This window comes from Filicampus tigris, chromosome 5, assembly GCF_054856515.1.
Source record: "Filicampus tigris isolate MCC_2025a chromosome 5, RoL_Ftig_1.0, whole genome shotgun sequence".
NCBI classification, from domain to species: domain Eukaryota; kingdom Metazoa; phylum Chordata; class Actinopteri; order Syngnathiformes; family Syngnathidae; genus Filicampus; species Filicampus tigris.
In genome coordinates, this window is record NC_141221.1 from 8,850,194 (window position 1) to 8,872,037 (window position 21,844).

General features: G+C 41.0%; 1 protein-coding gene and 2 long non-coding RNA genes across 6 annotated transcripts in view; 2 read left to right on the plus strand and 1 right to left on the minus strand.

Moving 5' to 3' along the window:
• Positions 1 to 21,844, minus strand: part of sema6a (sema domain, transmembrane domain (TM), and cytoplasmic domain, (semaphorin) 6A) — a 138,671-nt gene that overhangs the window by 77,449 nt on the left and 39,378 nt on the right. For all 4 annotated transcript variants that reach the window (XM_086030173.1, XM_086030172.1, XM_086030176.1 and 1 more), the window contains one exon: positions 655 to 816. In XM_086030173.1, the coding sequence (XP_085886299.1) occupies positions 655 to 754 (100 nt within the window). In that variant the 5' untranslated portion in view covers positions 755 to 816. The remainder of the gene's footprint in view (positions 1 to 654; positions 817 to 21,844) is intronic.
• Positions 8,393 to 10,310, plus strand: LOC147147158 (uncharacterized). Its single transcript, XR_015086904.1, has 3 exons — positions 8,393 to 8,623; positions 8,742 to 9,058; positions 9,852 to 10,310. It is a non-coding gene; the product is annotated as an uncharacterized LOC147147158 (long non-coding RNA).
• LOC147147159 (uncharacterized) lies at positions 10,560 to 13,668 on the plus strand. The gene is made up of 3 exons (XR_015086905.1): positions 10,560 to 10,858; positions 13,117 to 13,237; positions 13,606 to 13,668. It is a non-coding gene; the product is annotated as an uncharacterized LOC147147159 (long non-coding RNA).

Sequence of the window (21,844 nt, forward strand, 5' to 3'; positions counted from 1 at the left end):
TTTAGTTGTGCACCTCCACTGCGCCAGAGACACGATGTGGTATGCTTTGGATCCTTCTGCATTGCTTTCGCATGCCATCATTCCCATCTTTGTCATTGTCCAGATACACCTGAACTTACCGTAGCAGTATACACTCACCTAGGGTAACATTAACTTTTAACCACAAAAGATAGCTAGCTAGATAGCTAGCAAGCTAGCTAGATAGCTAGCAAGCTAGCTAGATGGATAGATAGATAGATAGATAGATAGATAGATAGATAGATAGATAGATAGATAGATAGATAGATAGATAGATAGATAGATAGATAGATAGATAGATAGATAGATAGATAGATAGATAGATAGATAGATAGATAGAAGTCAGGTCACAGGTATCTCAAAGCACAGATCATTTAGTGAACTCAGGGCGCATGTTTTAGGAATGTGAGCAGAAGATGTAAGTACCTGCAAGAAAAGCACACAGCCACAGAAACTACATGCAAACCCCACACAGGAATGCCTGTGTAGAGATTCCATCCCAGAACCTCTTGACTGTAAGGTCAACGTGCCAACCACCCAGATAATAAATATGCAGAAATGAATGTATTGAGAAGGTCTTGTAATGAGGTGACATACAGCCAAAAGAAAAGGAGAAATGTGCAGTATCCGACTCACAGTTGCCGTGGGAGATGCTTATAGGCTCGCTGTCTTCGGGGAAGCCCGCTCCAGCTATGTGCAGTAGCGTGAAGTATAGGAGGAAGACCTCTGACCTCATGGTCGCACCACTCTGCTGCTGCTTCCGCTGCTGCTGGTCCTCTGGTGCAGATGTACCTCAGCCTGCGAGAAAAGAGCGGGATTAAGATGAGGAAAGGAATGGAGGCGGCAGCATGGCTAAAAATAAGACGTTCCCAATCGAAAATTGCAAAGTAGAAAGCACAGGTCCGGGCTTTACGTGAATAGATCCAATATGGATACATTTTCGGTGAGTCATGACGAGCCATATTGCAAATTAAAGAGCCCTACTGTAAATGGATTAGGAAGGTGATATGCGTCATAGATCGATGTCAAGCAGAGAGGAGCTTTCTCAAAACGCCACGGCAGATTAACCTGCCCTCAGGGAGGATCGAGACCCGCATATGCAAAAGTGAATCCTCTCCTACCTACTGTATGAGTCATCCAACAAACACATATCTCTCTTTCTAACAAGCTCATTACTGCTGCTCTAATTTGGCTTTCCTGCATCGTCCAGCCACACCTGGGCTTCGGACACGCCTCCACTCTAGAGTCGAGTACACTAGCCGCTAGGCCAAGAGCCTGGGCCGCCAGTCTAGTGGCCAGCACCGTCTTTTCAGGATTCCGAAGAGTGAGGCTTGATTAACCTACATTTGCACAGCATAAGCTAAAATCCGTTACACTAACACTAATTTAACCACAAAAGGTGCAAACATCAGCTACAAGGGCATGGGGAAAGCGGCTCTTTTGGAGGACCTAGTAATTAGATTATTAGGATTTGCTTGTTATCAATTCCTCTTAGCGAAAAAAAAAAAAAAAACCTGTGCACTGACTGGGCTCATGTCACAGATGAAGTGAGCACTAGCCAAGGTGTTGGGGGAGGGGTTGCTCCTCCGATTCTCTCTGGAGGTGGCCTTTTCTACTTTTCCTCTTTTTTTTTTACACAATTCTTTGTTTTTAATTCTCAATTAGTTTTGGGCTAAGTTGAATACGAACAGAGCACTGCAAGTATGGCCATATTTTAGATGCCAAAGTTTCATTAGGGAAACTTATCCAGTGCAAAAATCTACACCTGGTGGATAAAAAGAGAGCTGACACCCTGGGATGAATAATAAATGAAGCGCTCCTATGAGTGTTCTCGGTCAATGTTGAAATCTGCTGTATCAATTGGGTTTAAAAAAAACAAATATTTCATTTTCTCTGGACCAATAAGAGTATAATTCAAAAACTTCCAAAGGTATTTTGATATTTTTGCAAGTACGCAAAAACTGCATTCGACTTTTTGTATTCGGTCTAATTAAAGAGTGCAAACTGGATAAACTGTATCTTCCGTCCAAAGTTTAATATATTAAAGATTTAAAGCAAACAAACCCATTTGTATTATTTCATTCCCTCCCCCAATGAAAATTGATAAGAAATCAGATTGATAAGCATTATCCCCAATGGAAACAGGATTGTTACCTCCACCAAGCCGACAGATATAGTTTGGATCATTATTTGTTAATAAGAAAAGTTTGTTTTTTAAAAGCGGAGGTCAACCCAAACATATTTTTGTCAGGAATATGTTCTCAACAGGCCCACAAGTTGAAACACGGCATTCTGATTAATTTTTTGTTTTGGTGGAATATAAGTTAAGCAGCAAAATGCACTCGTTTTTAGCCATCTCTGGGGGCAGCCATTTTGTCTTCTGTCGACTGAAAATGACATCACAACTGCTCACAAGGACCAATCATGGCTCAGATTCAGAAACAGGTCAGCCGTGATTGGTCTTCGTGAGCAGTTGTGATGTCATTTTCAGTCGACAGAAGACAAAATGGCCGCCCCCAGAGATGGCTAAAAACTAGTGGATTAACACTTATTCCACAAACGCAATATTTATCACAGTGCCCTGTTTCAACTAGTGGGCTTGCATCAAACATATACTTGAAAAAATATGTTTGGGTTGACTTCCGCTTTAAGAACAGAAATGACTGTACGGTATGCATTATGCCTAAAACATTAGGCTGCAGTGTTGTCCCATTTCCCAAATTACCTGGGATGTTTTACTAGATTACATAAACACTGTGTCCTCAACAAGCTCATTCCCTAATGCAATTTCATATGTAACGCATATCTGTGCGCTCCCAGCCAAGACATGCCACGGCGACTCTTCCCGTCGTTTATGGCAACAGATTACAGCCATAAATCAAACGCGACAATTATTGCGTTAGTAATCTAATCAAGAAGCAAGCGTTTCATTTGCATTACGCTCTTTCTTTTTTTTTTTTTTTTCTCCTCCGGCTTGAGCCATTGCTGGGAATGCAGAGGATGCTTCTGGGATGAGGAATTGAATAAAACAGTCCGTTTAAATTTACTTCACTACGATAAAAGTTGTTTATCCCAACACGTATTATCCTTCACTAAAGACAGGAAGAAGAGGGGGAAAGAGAGAGAGGATGGGGATTACTTCTACTTTGCAATGTCTCTCTCTCTTTCTCTGCCTTCATGCTCCTGTGAATCTCATTGAGGAGAGGAATGAAAACACTATTCACACAGAGGATCACTTTCACACTGAGGAGAATAGCAAAGCTTTGGGAAGCCTGGAGACCACCTTCATCTCCTTTGCTCCTGCTCCTCTTCCTCTCACAGCAATTTATACCCCCCCCCAAAAAAAAAAAAACTTTCCACCTCAGACTTTTCATTTATAGAGTTACTTTTTATGTTGTACCAGGAAAAAAGTGTTAATATTAACAATACAATTTTATGAGAATAAAGTTGGAATATTATCAGAACAAATTAGGATGTTTGAAGAATAAATTCATTATTTGATGTCTTAAGAATAAAATCCTTTTATGAGAAAAAAAGTAAGTAGTTTAAGAATGCTAAAGTTGTAATATTATGATAATAATGCTGAAATATAACCCCAAAAATTGTTGCAAAAAGGTGACAATGAAGTGGCAATCTAATTTATTTTCTCATAATATAATTTTAAATTTTCACGTTAATGCGGTGTCTGTAACGCAGAAACACCATTCACGTAAAAATAAGAAATTGTTTTTCACAGAACTGCGATGATACAACATATTTTTTATTATTCTAACATTTTATTAATTATGTTTATTAATGTTATTCTTATTATTCTTCTTATTATTATTTATTCATCATTATTACTATTATATTTCATAATATACATTTTTTCTCATAAAATGTGGAATTTATTCTTTTGATATTTCAACTTTATTCTTGTGTATACATGAGATGATTCTAGAAGAAAATCTCCAAACTTCTGCATCCCCCCACCCCCTCACCCCCCTCAACTGAACTTTGACCTGTAAACCTTGACATGATTGACTGAATGATGAGCTGCAAGTGGCACAACTTTGACGGACAGATGGTGAATCCCCCTTAAAAACAAATGTGACATACTGTAAATAATCCTCCTGTGATATTTCCAGATGGGATCTTGATCACTGCAAAGCTAAGGTGCAACAGCAAAAAGCTGCTTCTTCCATATGTTATTGACTTTGACGTAACATTAATCAGCATTCGTCTTCCATCTACACTAATGAGATATTCTTCATTCAAATGTAAAAAAAACAAACGACTGTGATGCAGTAAATGGCTTCAAGTGAAACTCAAAGGCTGCTTTCATCACCGCATGAGTAATAGCGAGACCCACACTGGCTCTTCTGGAGGAGAAATTGCTTCCTTGTGTGCTTAAATCTTAGTCTGAAAAGCTACTGTAGCGCACACCCTCAGAACATCAGGACTCAAGGACTGCACGTGCGACAGTAAATTACCGAAACTCCACAGGTGGAAGTTGCAGATTTCGTCTCTATTCAAATGAATAAAAAAAAAGAAGCCCTTCTTTGGAACTTTTCTGCTTTAAATGCACACTAGCACAGAAAAAAAGCAGCGACTATAACTAAGTAGGTGGCATTCTGAGTGTAAATGTGTGTGAACGAGAAAACAAATGTGTGTGTAGGGAGTGTTAATCAAGCTAATTGCTGGCAGGAGGCCGCCAACAGGTAGTAAACGCACTAGAATCCATCTTGGACAAAAGTCTCTGGGGCTTTCCAAGGAATAACCACATCACATGCATGTACATCACGAAATGAGCAGCCCCACGGGGGCAACTAAAACAAACGAGCACCGGGCTTTGACAGTAAACACATTACAAAGCCTGATGATGTTTTGCTTGCTAATGCGCTAATGCGGACATGCTTGCTGATGGTGCGCAGCTGCAAACATTTGTCAAGGTTGGCCGTTGAAATCGGGAAAAGGAAAGAAATGCCATACCGTTTAGATAATAGTCGGTCTAACAAGTGGAGACAATGTGTGATACATTGCACACAAACATGAGAAGGGAAGTATTTAGAAATGTCATGTCATGTCATCTTCCAAACCGCTTATCCTATATAGGGTCGCGGGGAGTTGCTGGAGCCTATCCCAGCCGTCAATGGGCGAAGGCAGACTACACCCCGAACTGGTCGCCAGCCAGTCGCAGGGCACACATAGACACTGTCACTGAGCGGGAATCGATCCCACGCTGCCCGCACACAACTCAGGCGTGTGTACCACTACACTATCAGCGGACCTTATTTAGAAATGTAAAATAGAAAACTTGTACAACTTTACACATGGCCCAAAAATTTGCAACGTAGTAACTCCTGCTAGAGATGTGATATTAGGCTACTAGAAAAAGATTTTTTATTTAATACTTGAAAGAGTTAGTTAGGGTAACACATTCATCAATCAATGTAATGGTACTTGGATTTTTTGGGTTTTGCTTTGTTTTGTTTTTGGAGTATTTTAGTTGGTTTGGTTGTACTTTTGTTAGCTAGCTACATGATCCTGGTTAATGGAAAATAGTGTAAGATGACAAGTCCACACCTTTTCATTTTGAATGTAGCAGGGGGCAGTTCCAACATGACTAAGGCAGAAAAAAAAAATCCTCTCATAAAAGTGAATCTTTCTTTGTGCTAGTTTGTTTCAGTTAGCAATAAGAGCGGGTCAGTACCGGGGTATCTGATAACTAATTAACCGCCGAACAAACCAACAAACTTTTCGACTCTTTACAGTGCAAAGTTTTACACAATCCTATGAAGAATTCTTATGGGAGGCCTCACAACACTTCCTAAGCAAGCCAGTCAACTTTACAAAAACCTGACAAAACTACTTTATCTCTTTACTATGCATCACTTTCTGTAAATTTAAAGAGAGCAATGGTAGGATGAAGACATTTCCACTCAAATGTTTATATTGAGGAAAAGTGATTAAAGTGTTGTTGGACATGCTTTTTAATCGCTGAAGACAACGGAGGCACGTCGGTCTAAGTGTTGTTTCTTCATCGCAGGCAGGCGTATAAGAAGAGGAAGTGTTCCATATTTATAGTTAAGTGGCAGCTTCTTGTAAATGCCGTCTGACAGCTTTGATACGAGGGCGGCGTGCCTGTGTTTATATTTGGCAGGCAGGCTAACGTACGCAGATGACAGGAGCGCCACAGGGAGGGACCGTCTTAGTGGCAGTGTGGTCGCGGGACATGATTGAAATGTGGGGCCCACCTGAGGAAAAGCTACTGTTTGGACAGGTAGAACACCTCTTTTGTTTATGAAAAAGAAGACCCTTTAGATATAGGATAGAAGAATAAAAGCAGGTAAAGGTTGCTCAAGGGTTGCATATTTTCCTTTTAAGGGGAAGTCATATTTTTTTTCAAGAATATGTTCTTGAAAAATGTTGTATGTAGAAACCAGGCAATATAATTAATATGAAATATGAGTTAAGCAGATAAATCCACCCGCTTTTAGCCATCTCAGGGGGCGGCCATTTTGTCACTTCTGTCGACTGAAAATGACATCACAGACCCTCAGGGCTCAGATTACGACTAATCACGGCTCACCTGTTGGCTCTGAAGCTGAGCTATGATTGGTCGTTACCTGAGCCGTGACTAGATATGATGTCATTTTCAGTTGACAGAAATGACAAAATGGCTGCCCCCAGAGATGGCTAAAAATGGGTGGATTTTGCTGCTCAACTCATATGTCGTATTAATCATATTGCATTGTTTCAACTAGTGGGCCTGCATAGAACGTATTCTTAGAAAATATATGAAATGTTGACTTCCGCTTGAAATAACATCCTAAATTCTAACGTTTGTTCCATTAAATTCTCATTTCTCTTGGCTTCACTGCTTCCAGTGCATGTAAGTAAATGTATTTTTTTTTTTTTTGTCCAATCAGATTTCAAGATCTATATGCTGCCATGTCATACTAATCTGACCAGGGCCTAATATCAGCAGGCAATCAAATTTGCCTCACAGAGTCAAGTACCGGTAGCCTACTCAGAATAACATCAGCATTTTCCGTTCTCTGATTGGTTGGTCAGATGTTGGTTTCAGCCACTTTCGGCTAGCTCTGGAGCAATCTGCATGTCAATACATTTAACAATCAGCATCTCTGGAAAGAATTTTTATTTAAAAGTGTTGCGTTTTGGGAATGTTATTGGATATTAATATGAAATTATCTGGGTATTAGACATTAAATAAAGATTCTGAATTGCTACAGATAATGTTATGGCACTGTTTGTTTGTTTGTGCTGCTATTTTGCGTTTTTGTGTAGTATTGAGGATTTCTATAACTGTTCTGTGATTATAGTGGCATTGAGAAGTGGATTAAGTCAGGTAATTCCACACACAGAAATGCACAGCCCGCCACTGCTTTTCATGGCACATGGTTGAGAAGAAAAGTGATTTTAAATGACAGGTTGGACTAATGTTTTTTGCTGTGTGACATTTCCATGAAGCGCAAAACAGTTTTCTGTATATAAATAGCACATAGCTTAGAAAGCACCTCTTCTATCAAGTATGAAATGAGGAGGGAGATGTTTGTATCAACATAGGCCCACATTGCATGACTCAAGTTCCTTTAGAGCCCAGATCAGAAGCTGTTTTCTAAGTTTTGTCAGTTCAGACGTCATTAGTCGTCCATAGCCTCCTTCCAAACATGTCTTAAATTGACAAAAATTTAGTCCAAATCCTAAAATCCTATTATCATGTGAGTTGTTGCATATCTATATCCATCTGTAACTCTTTCTTTGAGTTATGGACATAAACAATAAGAAACGCATGTTGATTTTGTGTGGTGTAAAGCAGTAGCATTCAGTCATATTCTTCTTGATTAGTTTGAGAGTTGGCAAGCGTTTGAAGTGTGCATTATTGACTTTATTCATAGGTGGTAGCTCGCTCTGTGAGTGCTTACATTACTACATTTGACACGCAGTGAGAGTAAACAAACATCACTTGATCAATTTTCTCCCACTTTAGAGTTGACAGAGTTCCCACTTCACACTCAGGTAAGATAAGAGTTTGCTTGGGCTGCTCGGTCATCAATCAAACGCTTCTCACTGGTTAATGGCGGACTGGTCTCCGGTCATTCACAAACTGGTTGCCAGTCATTCAGAGAGTGGTCAGTTCACAGCAAACTGGTCATCAGTCAATGGCAGACGGATGGCCACACAATCACAGATAAGTCACTAGTAACTACATTTTGATGTGAAATTGCAGAACGATCTTCAGTCAATAGTTCACTTTACTAGCTACCAGTCATTCACAAACTGGTCCTTCGCAGAATGGTCTGAGAATGACTAGTAATTAATCCTAGGGTCATCTCCAAACAATCTCAGGCTGGCCGCCATCACTCAATTGCAGACCGGTTGCTAGTCATTCACAGACTGGTTGCCAGACAATTGCAGACTAATCTCCAGTCAACCATATGTCGGATGCCAATAAATCACAATCTGGTCTCCGTTAATCACAGTGTTTTTGCCATTCGGTTTCAGAAAGTCTTTGATTTTTTTTTTCTCATTGTGTCAGGACTGCAGAATACGTTTCAGTGACTGATGTATGGATGTTCATGAATTCAGGCGCAAACAAAACGCAAGTATATTAGGAGGTGCAAAATTTGGTGCTGGTCCAATTTGGGCTTGCGCAATGCCAAAACAATGTTTCATATAGAGCAATCAGACATTCACAATACATTTACTTTTTCTTGCAGTTAAACTTTACCCGAAGATGTCCACCCACTGATCCCCTCACCCGACATGCATGTTAATGTGAAGTCTGAATAGTGCCTGAGAGCAGAAAGGGAAAAGATCAGGCAGAAAAGATTGCATAGAACAGTCGAGACTTGAAGGCTCTGATCCACCAACATGGAACACATCCAAGCATCAAGGCTCCCAAATGGAGCCAAAGCTTTTTTTTTTTTACTTGTCAGCTCTGCTTGATGAATCCAAGAGAAGAGACACCGAAGGAGCTTGAACCAAGGAGCGTTGCCTCAAGAGGAAGCGGCACGAAACCAGCATCCAAACTACAGTAAGCCCGCAAACATTGACACACAACCTCCCCACAATTCTTTGCCTCCCTCTGATTTCTTGCTTTCAAGTCAATATCGGTACCAAGATAATCCATCATGGTTTGATTATTAAAAGACAATGAAGTGGGCATGAATGAGGCGCCCCGTCGCTGTCGGGCCATTTATTGAAACAGAGGCCTCTGATGCATGGACGTCTCCTTTTTAAGGCCTGATGGATTGATTGTGGAAGTGAGCCAAAAAGGGCTCCAGGGAAGCACAAGGAACAAGAGATCGGAGGCTCAGTGCCAACTTTGCCAAATAGCAGCCTTACAAAAAAGGCATTCACGGTGTAGAGATAAGCCGTTGTCTTAATAACGTCGCCTCTGGGATGTTAAAGACATTCAGTTCAGTCCGTGCATGAATCCGTGCATTTTAATCATTAAACTGATAAACCAGCGGGATGCTTTGAAGCACTTTGACAAAAGAGACTGGTGGGAGAGCGGCGTGTGAGAAAGATCTCAAATGTGCACCGACATCACACCAACAAGCAGAAAAACCTGCACTGCTTGTGATTTAAGATTAAAAGTAGGTCAAGAACCAACTCGGATGCTGAAACATGCAGAGGAGTATCTGGAATGCCTCTCGAAAACATCCCTCCATTTTCTCCCACTGTGTCATGGGGAATGGTGCAACCGGGACTGGTCACCGGTCAATTGTAGACCGGGTCCAATTGAATCCGGATTTGGCAAGATCTAGACTTCCAACATAACAACTTCCAACATCAACAACTTTTGTCCTCATCTGGTTTTGCAGGTAAACTGGAGCCGATCCCAGCCAACTTTGGACAAGAAGAGGTTCACACCCTGCATCGGTAGCCAGTCGGCCACAGGGCAAAAGAGACAAACAAACATTAACACCCACATATGCACCTATGGACAATTTAGAATCTTCAATTCATGTGCATGGTTTGTCTGAGGAAGCCAGAGCAACCAGGGTCAACTTGCAGGGAACACATACAGATCCCACACAGGAAAGCCTGCAGCAGGATTTTCTAACATCGTTCTCACTGTGTGGCAAGTATCGAAGTCAATTTCAGCAAAACCTAAACTGATGTTGTACCATAAATGACTAGGTGCTTTAGGTGAAACTCAGCAGTAACTGTTTTGAAAAGGGCACCGCTCTTTTCCCCAATCTCCTGTGATTGACATGCGATCAGTCCAGGGCATAACCCTCCTCGTCCAAGTCAGCTGGAATAGGCTCCATTTTCCCAAAGGTCCAGAACAGGAACCGATATAGATGGTGGATGAATTATTGTGCGCAATTAGAAGGCTGTCTCAGTACCATTGCATAACCTCATGATTCGGTTTACTTTGTTTCCTCCCTCACCTTAAAAAAGTTTACCCCAAAAAGTGTGAAGTGCATTTTCAAAAGCTCACCTCAATCATAAAAAAAAAAAAAAACAGGTAACACATTTGAATGTCACAGTTTGCTCAGGCAGATAGAATCCGAAAAGTGCCGGCAAATACGTCGCAGAGTAGGACACGCTCGATCGCCCGTGACCTTTTCTAACTGTCGTTTGATCCAAATTTCTGTCTCGCCCGACGCTTTGAGTTCACAGGTCACCTCGCCGTGTGCTCTCGAACCTTGGCCAAAGAGCGCCAAGTGTGATTTGGGAGATTTGTTTTCTGGCCAGGTGCGGTGGACGAGAAGAAACATCACCGGAATGTCACTGCTCTAAATGCCATTTACACTGCGCCTCGGCGCCTCCCTGTGGAGCGGCGGCGGGCGGGGGGGCTGTTGAAGCTGTCACACACTACAAGGTGAATTTCATTGGGAAACTCCCTTCAAGGCAGATTGTGGCGCTCCCGAAGGTGATGCTGCTTTGCCTTGTGGCGAGCTTCCAGCTGTGAAACCCGAGTTGAGATCATTTGGCTTTTAAGGCTCCAACCATTTACAGACGGTTGTTAGTAACACGTCACGTGCTTTTGTCAAAACACCCCAAGGATCAAGAAGTATAGGACTCTTTCCTCACCCGATTTCTTGTCTTGCTAAGATTAGCCTCTTTTGAGGGTGTGACCCTGCCTGATGCAAGTGAGTGACTGCGTAGCCCGACCAATGCCAAATACTTTTTTGTTACTATGATTGAACAGGCAAGCAAGTGGCTTCTACTTGCAAGGCTGCGTCAGCAACTTCACTGAGCAACAGGTACGTGACACAGATGCCAACGCTGTTAGCTAACGCTAATCTATGGAAGTAAAAAAAAAAGTCAGTGCAGCTACCCCTTTTGCTTTGACACGGAAGATGAGGCGTCACACCCTTCTTCTCCTGATGTCAGGGGCAGGAGAACTAGATGTGGGGGTGGTTTTGTAAACTGGCCTAACTGTTGCATAACAGAAAGGCCAAAGAACATTTTCAAAAATAGCCAGATACAAGTTTTTCTTTGGTTGTCTAATTTCCACTTCTTGGGTGGGCAGACACTCCATAGACCCAGCTATTTGTAAACAAGACATTAAAAATCCAATTTTCTGTAATATGTCCCATTCGAGGTGAGGTTAAGTCATACTTTAGGACAGCTTGTGTTATAAACAAATGGACGTATGTTGAGAAATAGCTAGCAGCAACACATGCCCTCCTTTGGCTTTTTCCCGCTATATAACGGAAAAATCCATTTCTGTCCTTGGTTAAGTTTCTACGAATCTAAAATGCATGAGCCTTAAAATGCTTTTTTTGTGTAATATCTTGCAGACAGAAAGTGGACTCATTCGTGCATTCTTTCTTTTTAAGGTGCTGCAGGAATTTGCAAGGATATTTTATCGAGAAGTAGCCAAGGGATGATAGCATGTGCTCCTTGGGTGGTTTTGACTTAAATAGAAGACGATGAGGAATCAATAAAACAATAGAAGCGCGAGATGGATATTTACAGCCTCCTGTTTTTTTTCCTTGACAGGCTGTAAATGAGAAAGGTCTCTGAGTCGATAATGGAACAGCTGCTCACTATTTGATTTTTTTTTTTTTCGGGTTTGAGAAGAGTTTGGGGTGAAAATGGAAACTTTCTCATGCTGGGTATTGACTTGGAATCCTTACAGCCTGGATTTACACATGTATATATCCCACACAAAAGTATTACAGATATGTCATGGAATCTTTCCATCCGCTCATGGTTAATTTGCATTAGAGGCTAAAGGCTCAGTGCCCAACCACCAACTATGAATTTTTCTGCTCAATACAAAGTTGCGATTCATCCATCCATCCATTTTCTATACTGTTTCTACTCACTTGAATTACGGATGAGCTGGAGCCTTTCCAGAGAGACAATTATTCGCACTCACATTCACGCCGATTGACAATTAAGAGTCTTCAGTGAAGCTAACGTGCACGTTTTTTAAAATGTGGCAGGATACGCAGTATCCAGACAATTTGGCATGAGTATGATTTCCTGCCATCTCACCCTCTCCTTTGTCTGTCGTGTGTGGCAATGAAGTGCTGAAGTCTGGCTCAAGTTGCCATGGAAATCGTGTGATCGGTTTCGGTGCCCGAGAATCATCTATAACACGTTTTAAGTAGGACTGCTGAAATTGTCTATCATATGTAGCGTTCTTTCCTTCATTTTTGCTAGCTTTTACCATATCATACCAAATGACCGAGACGAGCGGTTTCACAGGTGAACAGGAGCGCAGGACGTCTAACTTTCTAAATAAAACCATTAATACCCTAATGATCAATAAAATGCTTTTGTTTTTTTTTTGTTTTTTAGTCCGAGCAGCTCACGGAGGCCCTGTGGTTGAGGGCCGCTGCTTTAGAGCATATCATACCCCCGTTTAGTTTTTTAATAACTCAACCCCAAGCGCCAGACAGAGAGGAACAGGCAAGAAACATCAGCTCATCATCAGTTCAAAGTTCACGCGACCACAAAGAAGACACACGAGGCACGAAATAGCGCGCCATCTCATAAACCGCCACGTGATAAAGCATTCTAGTGTAAAGTCCCCTCCATGCTCCATGATTTCATTTTACCATCACTCCAAATCATTTCATCTTCGTTAATGGCCTATTTTTTTTTTTTTTTTTTAATCTGCAGAGCTTCAATTTCATGCAGGTTCCATTATGCTGAGTGAGTGAGTGTACCGGCTGATAGCTGGCTCGCCGGTGCCTTCCCCTTCCATCGACTGTGACAGAACGTGATGCTAATCTCTTTAAAGGTAATGTGCAGGCCACAGGAGAGTACAGCCTACAACTAGCACTCACTTCCTTAGCCTCTTCTCATTACTAGGCCATCTGTCCTATTGATTTATTGTACAGCGCCTTGTTCAAACACCCTTTATTTATTCCATTTTGTCTCTCTCCAACTAAACGCCTTATTCACTTATTTGGTGACAAACCATGTACAGTATTTATAATAGAGGATGGGAAAAGCTTGATTTAATTACACTCCGTGTTAGCATGTGATACTGATAACAGAGGATCATGTTTTCCGCTAATGCATCATTTCCCGAATCCGCAGATGCTCAATGGCAATGCATCGGACACAGAATGTAAATCGTGTTATCTCTGTGCAACATATTGTTAGGGGGATGCAGCCAGCATCACTGAACTAAGGACAACGAGGTAGCAGTGGCCAGGCAAGCGAATCACCAAGTGCCACAATCGCTTCCATAATGTTTAAGATGCTCTATATAAAAAAATTTTAAAAAACACAAATTCTTGTAGGTGTGCTTCTGTGGAATATGGAAATGTGAAATTAAAGTGTTGCTTAACTTTTCATAGGGCATTCATTGAAAATTCCTTCAAATTAAACATTTTAACACAAAAAAATGACAAGCAATTATGGCGTGTTAGTATACAGTATTTCATCATAATGAATCATATTTAAGCATAAGCTACTTTTTCATTTTTACATTTTTTGGCTGTTTAACCAAGGACTTTTTTCATGTCATTTTGTTTTATTCAACATCATATTGACAATATAATTATAATAAACCTTGTTAACAATGCCTTCGCTGTTCAACTGAATTTCGTTTTTTAATTATTCAGTTGTATTTCACTTTCTTAGCTGTTTAAGAGCAGCATGTCTTTCCATTTGTATTTTTTTCATCTCATCTAATGCAAATATTCATTATATTGGATATTATTATTAGTAGTATTTTAACATAATGGTTCTACAAACTTATAGTGAGGTGGGTGGTAAGCAATTATGGTTCTTTTTCAACATATATGGCTAAGCGAGTTACTCCAATGAGGCGCCTTTGTGTTGTAATTTTCAATGAAATGTTTTCTTGATATTTACTGACTTGTAACACAATGACCACTTGCAAAAGCTTCTAACAAAATCTCCCTACGCTGAACCAATTAAAATAGGCTACTTAGCCACGTAGCCTAATCACCTATTGACCATAGCTCCGTGAGCTCATGCTAACTTGATACATTTACATTTTTTTGCATGGTTGAAGATACACGTTGTCAATCGGTATATTGTATCAACACTTTGAGGCAATTTGCATGACAAACAATAAAGCGTCAGTTCATAAAAGCACAGCTGTTTTATGACGACTGAATGCTGGTGCCTCGAGAGAGTTGTGTTCTTTACAATTAACACAAGTTCATTTATGAGTCTTAGGGTCAAAGTGAATTGACATAAAAAAAAGGGTTAGGAATGGGTGAGGAAATGCATTTGAAGGCCACTGTCAATGATGCAATGATGACGTAAGTGCCCGTAGCGCTTTAAATGCTCGACTGCAGAAAAGCACATATGCTAATTGCAAATGTAACTATGTGTGACAAGTAAAAATGTGCTGCTGTCTTAAGGGTGTTCTGTTTTGATTTGACACTACAATAGTAAATGGAATTAGCAAAGACATCATAAGACTTCACAGACTCCAAATGCAACTCACATCATTGCCGTAGTGTTGTAATTGCAGCGCAGGTCTACCGTACTGGCTGTTCATCCGAGACCGGAAAATCACACACAAAGCATATCGTCCCTGTCCTGAGAAAAACACTTATGTCCATTTTTTTTTTTCAATTTTCTTATTTTCACGTGAATGATGTTTCCGTGTTACAGACATCGCATTAACGTGAAAATGTAAAAAAAAAAAAAAAAATTCCAAAATAGGACATAAATGTTTTTCACAGGACAGCGACGATATCCAAAATGCCATCTTAACTATCTCTTGACACACGGATACAAAAAATAAATAAACAAATAAATAAGCTAATTGACAACAACCTCCTCAGCATTGCCCCCTTCCTTTAGCATCCTCCCATCATAAATGTCCTAAACAAGCACAGATGACGGTTTTCCGATAAGTAATTTTCCATCTATTTGTGATCAGCAACGTATTAAATCGACTCTGTCAGTCCATTTTTCTAATGGAACTGTTGCCTTAATGAGGAGAGCCAAGGCTGTACATCACTGGTCATCAGTGTCCCCGGTGGGGTCGGAGAGCATGGTGCGCGGCAGACAAAAAGCATAATTGGAGTGCTTATCACTAAGATTGTTTTCGTCAAAACACAAAAAGCATTAAAGGTAGCAGGATGAGTAAGAATGCAAGTTTATAGCCCTACAAAACAGGAGCGAATACCTCGAGGCGTCATAAATCTGCCACATTTGTAGACCTCCTTCAACAATCGGAACCTTACACTTAGGCCAAGGAACTGACCAGTGTGAAAGGGAGTTTTGGTTACTCGTCTACTTTATGACTTCAACCCAATCACCTTCCGAGCTTTCTTGAAAGTGGTTTCCATTTTCCAAAAAAGTTTCTTTCTTGGACAGATTTGAGAAATACACCAGCTGCTGTGGCAACTTAACTACAAAAGGCAAAAGAGAGAAACTGTCACACACTATCATCTTCATCAGTACCCCTGGGGTTTCAATGCCTTGCTTACTTTAGTCGTGTGCTTCCAACATCAGTATATTCAGTCACCAAAAAGTGCATCAACAGTGAAGGAAACAAATGTCGTTGTCAGACTGTGAGGCCTATTTTGGGGCAGATTGAAGGATGCAACAGTTCAGCTAGCGTGCTTCAAGAATGAAAGCGATCATGGGAAACATCTATCCATTTTCTACCACTACCACTTGTCTTCATTAGGTTTGTGGGTAATTGGACCCTATCCTGGCGGACTTTACCTTGAACTGGTCCATCACAGGGCAAACTTAGAGAGAAACAACCATTCAGTCAAATTCACATTGTCCTTGAGTGGAATCAGAACATACGCTGCCTGCACCGACGTCAGGTGAGAGAACCACTTCGCCATTAGTGACTGAGTTCAAACATTTGGGGAAAATAAGCTTCCACAGTTGCAATCGTGGGAAACCTGGCGCTTAATAAATAATCAGACGATGAAGACCAACGATATGCACCACTAGTTAAATAATAGAATAAAACGTAGGGAAAAAATGTTCAGCACAGGCATCTCAAGCACATTTAACCCAGCAGACAGCATTTTTGTTTTGGGTTTTGGTTCCGACATTAAAGACGCCAGTGTGACCACTGGTTATGCAAAACACGTCATGTCTCATCTTCTGCTTTAGTCCGGACCAATTGGAAGTGTCGTTCCTCTTAACTGACAAAAGCTTGCTCTCATTGGACACTTTCAAACACTCCTTTGTTAATTTAAAAGGACTTTATCCATCTCTTCAAGCTACCAGACAAAGATCTCCTGCCAGAAACCTTCACCAAATCCTCTCTGGTTTTGATCTTGACCTGGTTATGACTTCTTGTCAGAGTAACGACGAGCACGGAAGAGAGAGAAAGCCAAATGAAGCTGGGACTGTGGTTCTTGGTCTCGAACAAAGCAGAAAGAGGTGGTCTTGCGGTTACACGTTTACTTCTGGCAGGTGTTGTATCTCTGGTGAGCCGGTCATATGGGTGGGCGTGTGACTTCCATCCAGAGTTAAGAAAATGCCTACTTCCTTAAATAAAACCCATCAGGAGTAAAGGGAAGCATTTAAGCATCTTTTTTAATACCTTACCACGCTTTGGGCTGATATCTGAGATGAAGTTGTAGGATAAATTGGGAATGGTTGCTGCATTGGGTTCGGAGAGGGATTAGACAGGGAAAAACAACAGTTTCGCGAGACGCATCAATCACCCCCGTTTATTCACTAGATAAAGAGGCGTCATGTGGGCCGTCTTTTCAGAGAGAGTTTGATGGACCGTGTAGTGGGAGGCCATTTTGAAAGAGACAAACGGCAGCGACGCTTTATCAAAGCTCAGTGACTGATAGCTGGAGAACTCTGATTCATGACGCCCGCGCAGTCATTTCAAGACAAATCTTGATGACAAAGATGAGAGGTTGAAAGTGGGTGATAAAACACATGTTTTGTGAAAAGTGTTTGTACGCATTTGTTGGTCAGGATACAGATTGTTTCTGATCCAAATTGTATTTGTTTGGCCTTGGTCAAGGTCTTTGTTCTACCGAGTGCAGATTTAGTTATTGCTCTTTAACTCATTCACTGCCATTGATGAATTTACTTGTCTTTTCACATTCCAGCCATTCAGTCCCAGGAATTTATTTTTACAAACATTAGGGTAAAAGAGGGTCTGAAAATGTCTGGCAGTTAACGAGTTAAAACAGTTGGGCAAGATTCCCCAAAAAGTTATTGCCAGTAGCATTCATTCAAATATGTTCTTAGTCAGAGCTCCACCAGCCACAAGTTGAAACTGACAAAACAAGAATCCTACTGATTTAAAAGATTTAAAGTACATCATCCGACAGTTGAAGGGAGCTAAAATTAGAAGCCAGGTTGCTAACTATAGGTTCCTTGTTAGTGCTCTGACAGAGATTATATTGAGATGAGCCTCATAGTTTCTAACCAAATGGTCTAAGAATTAATAGCGACCATGTACCTTGAGAGGGTTCAGCTAGCCTACATTTACAACTTCATGTCTTTAAAGGTACTATTTAAAAGGCAATACATTAAAGGTCAGGCAGTTAAAAGAAGGCTAATTGTCAGCACTCTACCGGAAGCAATTGTTAAAATAATATTCATAGATTAATTGGACTTTAAAGGTGAGGTCTGGCATGGTGAGTGATGTGCACGTCAGCAAATGAGAGAGCAGTTTTGGCTAGCCCTGTTCAGTTATCCCCGTGACGCTTCGAGGCAGAGAATCTTTTCTAGTCGAATCGTTCGTTATTCACTTAATCGTTGCAGTCCTATTTTAACACCGACACTTTTTCCCATGAAAGGTTGTAACACCCGCAACTTCCCAACAACAAACCTAATGATTATTTTCCATGGTATACAGTCAGTCAAGGTTCATTCCGGCTCCTTGTCAGCTCACCACAAGATTGCGCCTTTGCAAGAGGTCGAAAACTTGAACAAAATTCATTCATTTATAACCCATTCCCCATTACTTCTAAAGAGGAGGGAAATGGATGAACGTGAATAATGTGGTTAATGATATAAAATGTTTTGCTCACAATTTAGTCTGACATTGAAAGTAACGGCCCAGCAGCCCGCAATGACTGATGATTGCAGTAACACAAACAAGCAACTCACCGACAACAATTACAATTCCTCCTCACTGTAAAATTGTGTATCAGTGTGTGTGCTTGCCTGCGTGCGTGCGTGCGTGTGTGTGTGTGTGTGTCCGTCCTCTGGAGGACATCCTCTGGGGCGTTCAAATTAACATTTCATCCCTGTGACTGTCTCTGTCAAACTAATTCATCATCATGCGTGTCTTCCTTCATTCTGTGTCTCCCTCTTGTCCAGCTGCCTCTCTCAAGATAAACACAACAAGTCTGACTCCTCCTCCTCACACACAAACACCAAACATCCAAAACGATGTCCGCCGTCACTATGTACTGCAATCACTCGGCTGCGTTGTTACCGGCGGATTTTTTTTTTTCCAAGCCTGCTGTAGATTGACAGGCAGATTATATTCGGAGGAAACGTGATTAATGAGATTGTCGTAACAAAGTAAATCAACTTAATGGAATTGAAGAAAGAGGAGGCGGTGGCTCCAGGTTTAGCCTTACCAGCTGTCAGTCTGTCCTTATAGGGGACAAATGATGAAAAGATGTTCTTTCTTATTTCCTTCAATTTAAACACCCGTAACACATCGATGCTGTTTTTGCCGGATTGACGACTGAGTAATATATTGCAAGTTTTTGTTTATTGCTCATCATGCAGGCACACATTTTTATTGGCAAAGCGTATTTGAATTGATGCTAGTTGTAACGCATTCATGGGTGCTGTGTTCTTTACCATTAGTTTCTATGGATATATCGATTTTTATGATGATGATCTACAGTGTTGCGCAAAAGGCGAGGGCCACCATTAGATGCTGTTCCAGCCGTGCAATATAACCAGAACGTCACTCACTAGAGTGCAGACCTCCGGCCAAGGCAGAAAAAGCATATGACTGCTGTGACAAAACATTAGCGCCGAGTATTCCACTGATTATCCTTTAGATTAATCAAGTAATCGAATAAACATTGATTTTTGCATGAATTCAATACTACGGGCGGCACGGTGATCGACTGGTTAGCACGTCCAGCTCACAGTGCAGAGGTCATGGATTTGAATCCGGCCCTGGCCTTCCCGTGCGGAGTTTGCATGTTCTCTTCGTGCTTGCGTGGGTTTTCTGCGGGTACTCCGGTTTCCTCACACATTCCAAAAACATGCCCGGTAGATTAATTGAACACTCTAAATTGTCCCTGGGTGTGATTGCGAGTGTGAATGTTTGTTTGGGCTTTGTGTTCCCTGCGATTGGCTGGCAACCAGTTCAGGGTGTACCCCGCTTACTGCCCGAAGACAGCTGGGAAAGGCTCCTCGTGAGGATGAACTGCTTGGATGATGGATGGATGGATAAACAATACTGTGCATGTGAGTTGTAGGTATCATTTTGTTCACTTGTGGCCACGTGCCTAATGTTCTACTTCCAGTGTCTGTGGCTTTGAGTGTGTATGGCTTTAAAAGGCAGGACCTGGCCCGGTGAGTGACATGGGTGTCAGTGAATGACAGTGTAGAGCTGGCTGTCTGTAAACCGTGCTGAAGGACTCCGCCTGCAACTGTAGTCATGTTTTTTTCCTGTAATGAAAATATTACCGTTTTTTTTTTTTTATTCATCGTAGCAGCCCTAAAAAGCATAACACAAAAGCTAGGGGTCACCTAAAACTTGCCAGGATAATAATTTCGTAAATTCGGGTCCACGGAAGGAACCAAATAACTATTTGGGGCTCTCAAGCTGAAAACGGGTCCTTGTTCATCCATCCATCCATGCAGATAAAACCCCTCAAACCATTACAGCTGGAACTGCCACCATCTCTAATCTGAGGACGTCATACACATACATACAAAATACAAATAAAAAGTCGTGTCGGTCAGCACTTTGCAGTCTGCTGTTCTGCACCAATGAAATCTGTGCTTTCCTGACAGGACAGGGCCCTAAAGACATAAGCGGATCAGGTTGCTCATCCGGTAACCTAAACCCTTTAACTGTTTGTGCATTTAATTCCACCCACATGCAATTATTGAACAGAAAACAATGCAAAGAACAGAGAGCGTACTGGTAATACCTTGCTCCTCTTAAGCAGTCTGAAAAAACAAGACTCGTCGTCAAAAAGTACGATCCATGCAGTTTATAGACGCTACTAGCGCCTCTAAATTGTTAATGTAAGAATACTGAATTTCTTCAAATAGTGGTCGGGTGTTTACTGACTTAACTGCTGAGTGCAAAGACATTTATTGAAAGTAAGGCTTTTATTTGAGAGGAGTACAAATACTTGTGCATGTGTGGAGAGAGGCATGCTACTGTCCCTTGAGTGGTTGATGGAGAGCGATTATTTCTGTGTTTCACTTGCAACATGTAAGTGCCTCTCATTAGTGGTTTATTTATTTATGTTTTCCTTCAATATGACTTCTTATCAAAAATGAAATGGATCATTTCACATCATAATAGGTGTATTCTGTTTTAACAACTCAGTCAAGTTACAGCTACAGTAATCGAATTTACATTCCATGCCGAACTATATTTTGGTTGCTGTTTGTTCCTTTTCAATGCATTTCTCGATAAAACAAGGTCAATTAAAATTGCTGGAAAAAAACTCGACAAAACATGCACAAACAAATATGTCAATGAGATTGTGAAATGTTATATATTTTGTTACAGTCTGCAAAGTTTTACGTGTAGCTTACTACAATTTAAGTTGCAGCTATTTCCTGAAAGAAAAACAACTAAAAGACAAAGTTGATGAGCTCAAGTGTACCCGTGCGGATGTCCCAGTCTTTTTTTTTTTTTTTTTGTAGAAGACGGCGGATCTGTGGATTACTATTTTAGCTGTGGTAATTTACTGTGGACAAACAAACAAAAAATAAAAAAATACAAGCATGGGATCATAAGCAATAGTACCAGAGGGTTGTTTTGTTTTGTTTTTAATCCTGTACAAGACAATGCTAAAAGCTCCCCAAGCTTGCGTGTGCTTTGCTGTGCTCCACAATGAACCAATGAATCCACATCCGGTGCTTCTGAACCTCATAGAAGAAAAACAATGTGTCATGGGATAATTAGTGCCAAATCTACCAATGAGCCAATCCAATTCATTACTAAAAATAACCCCTCTGATGTTTGCCTCTTGCCAAAAAACTCACAGTCCAATTTCCACCAAACCTGCTCGAGTGGCCAAATTGATTCCAGACAGATCATCATTAAAAAAAAAAAAATAAAAAAAAATCCATTTCAAGCCTGGAGTGCACAAGTACCCACCAGGGGCAGTGCAATGGTTGCCAGCCAAATGCGGGCCACATGCAGTATAGACAAGCGTTCACACTCCCATTGACGTCCAAGGACAATTTAGAGTCTTTA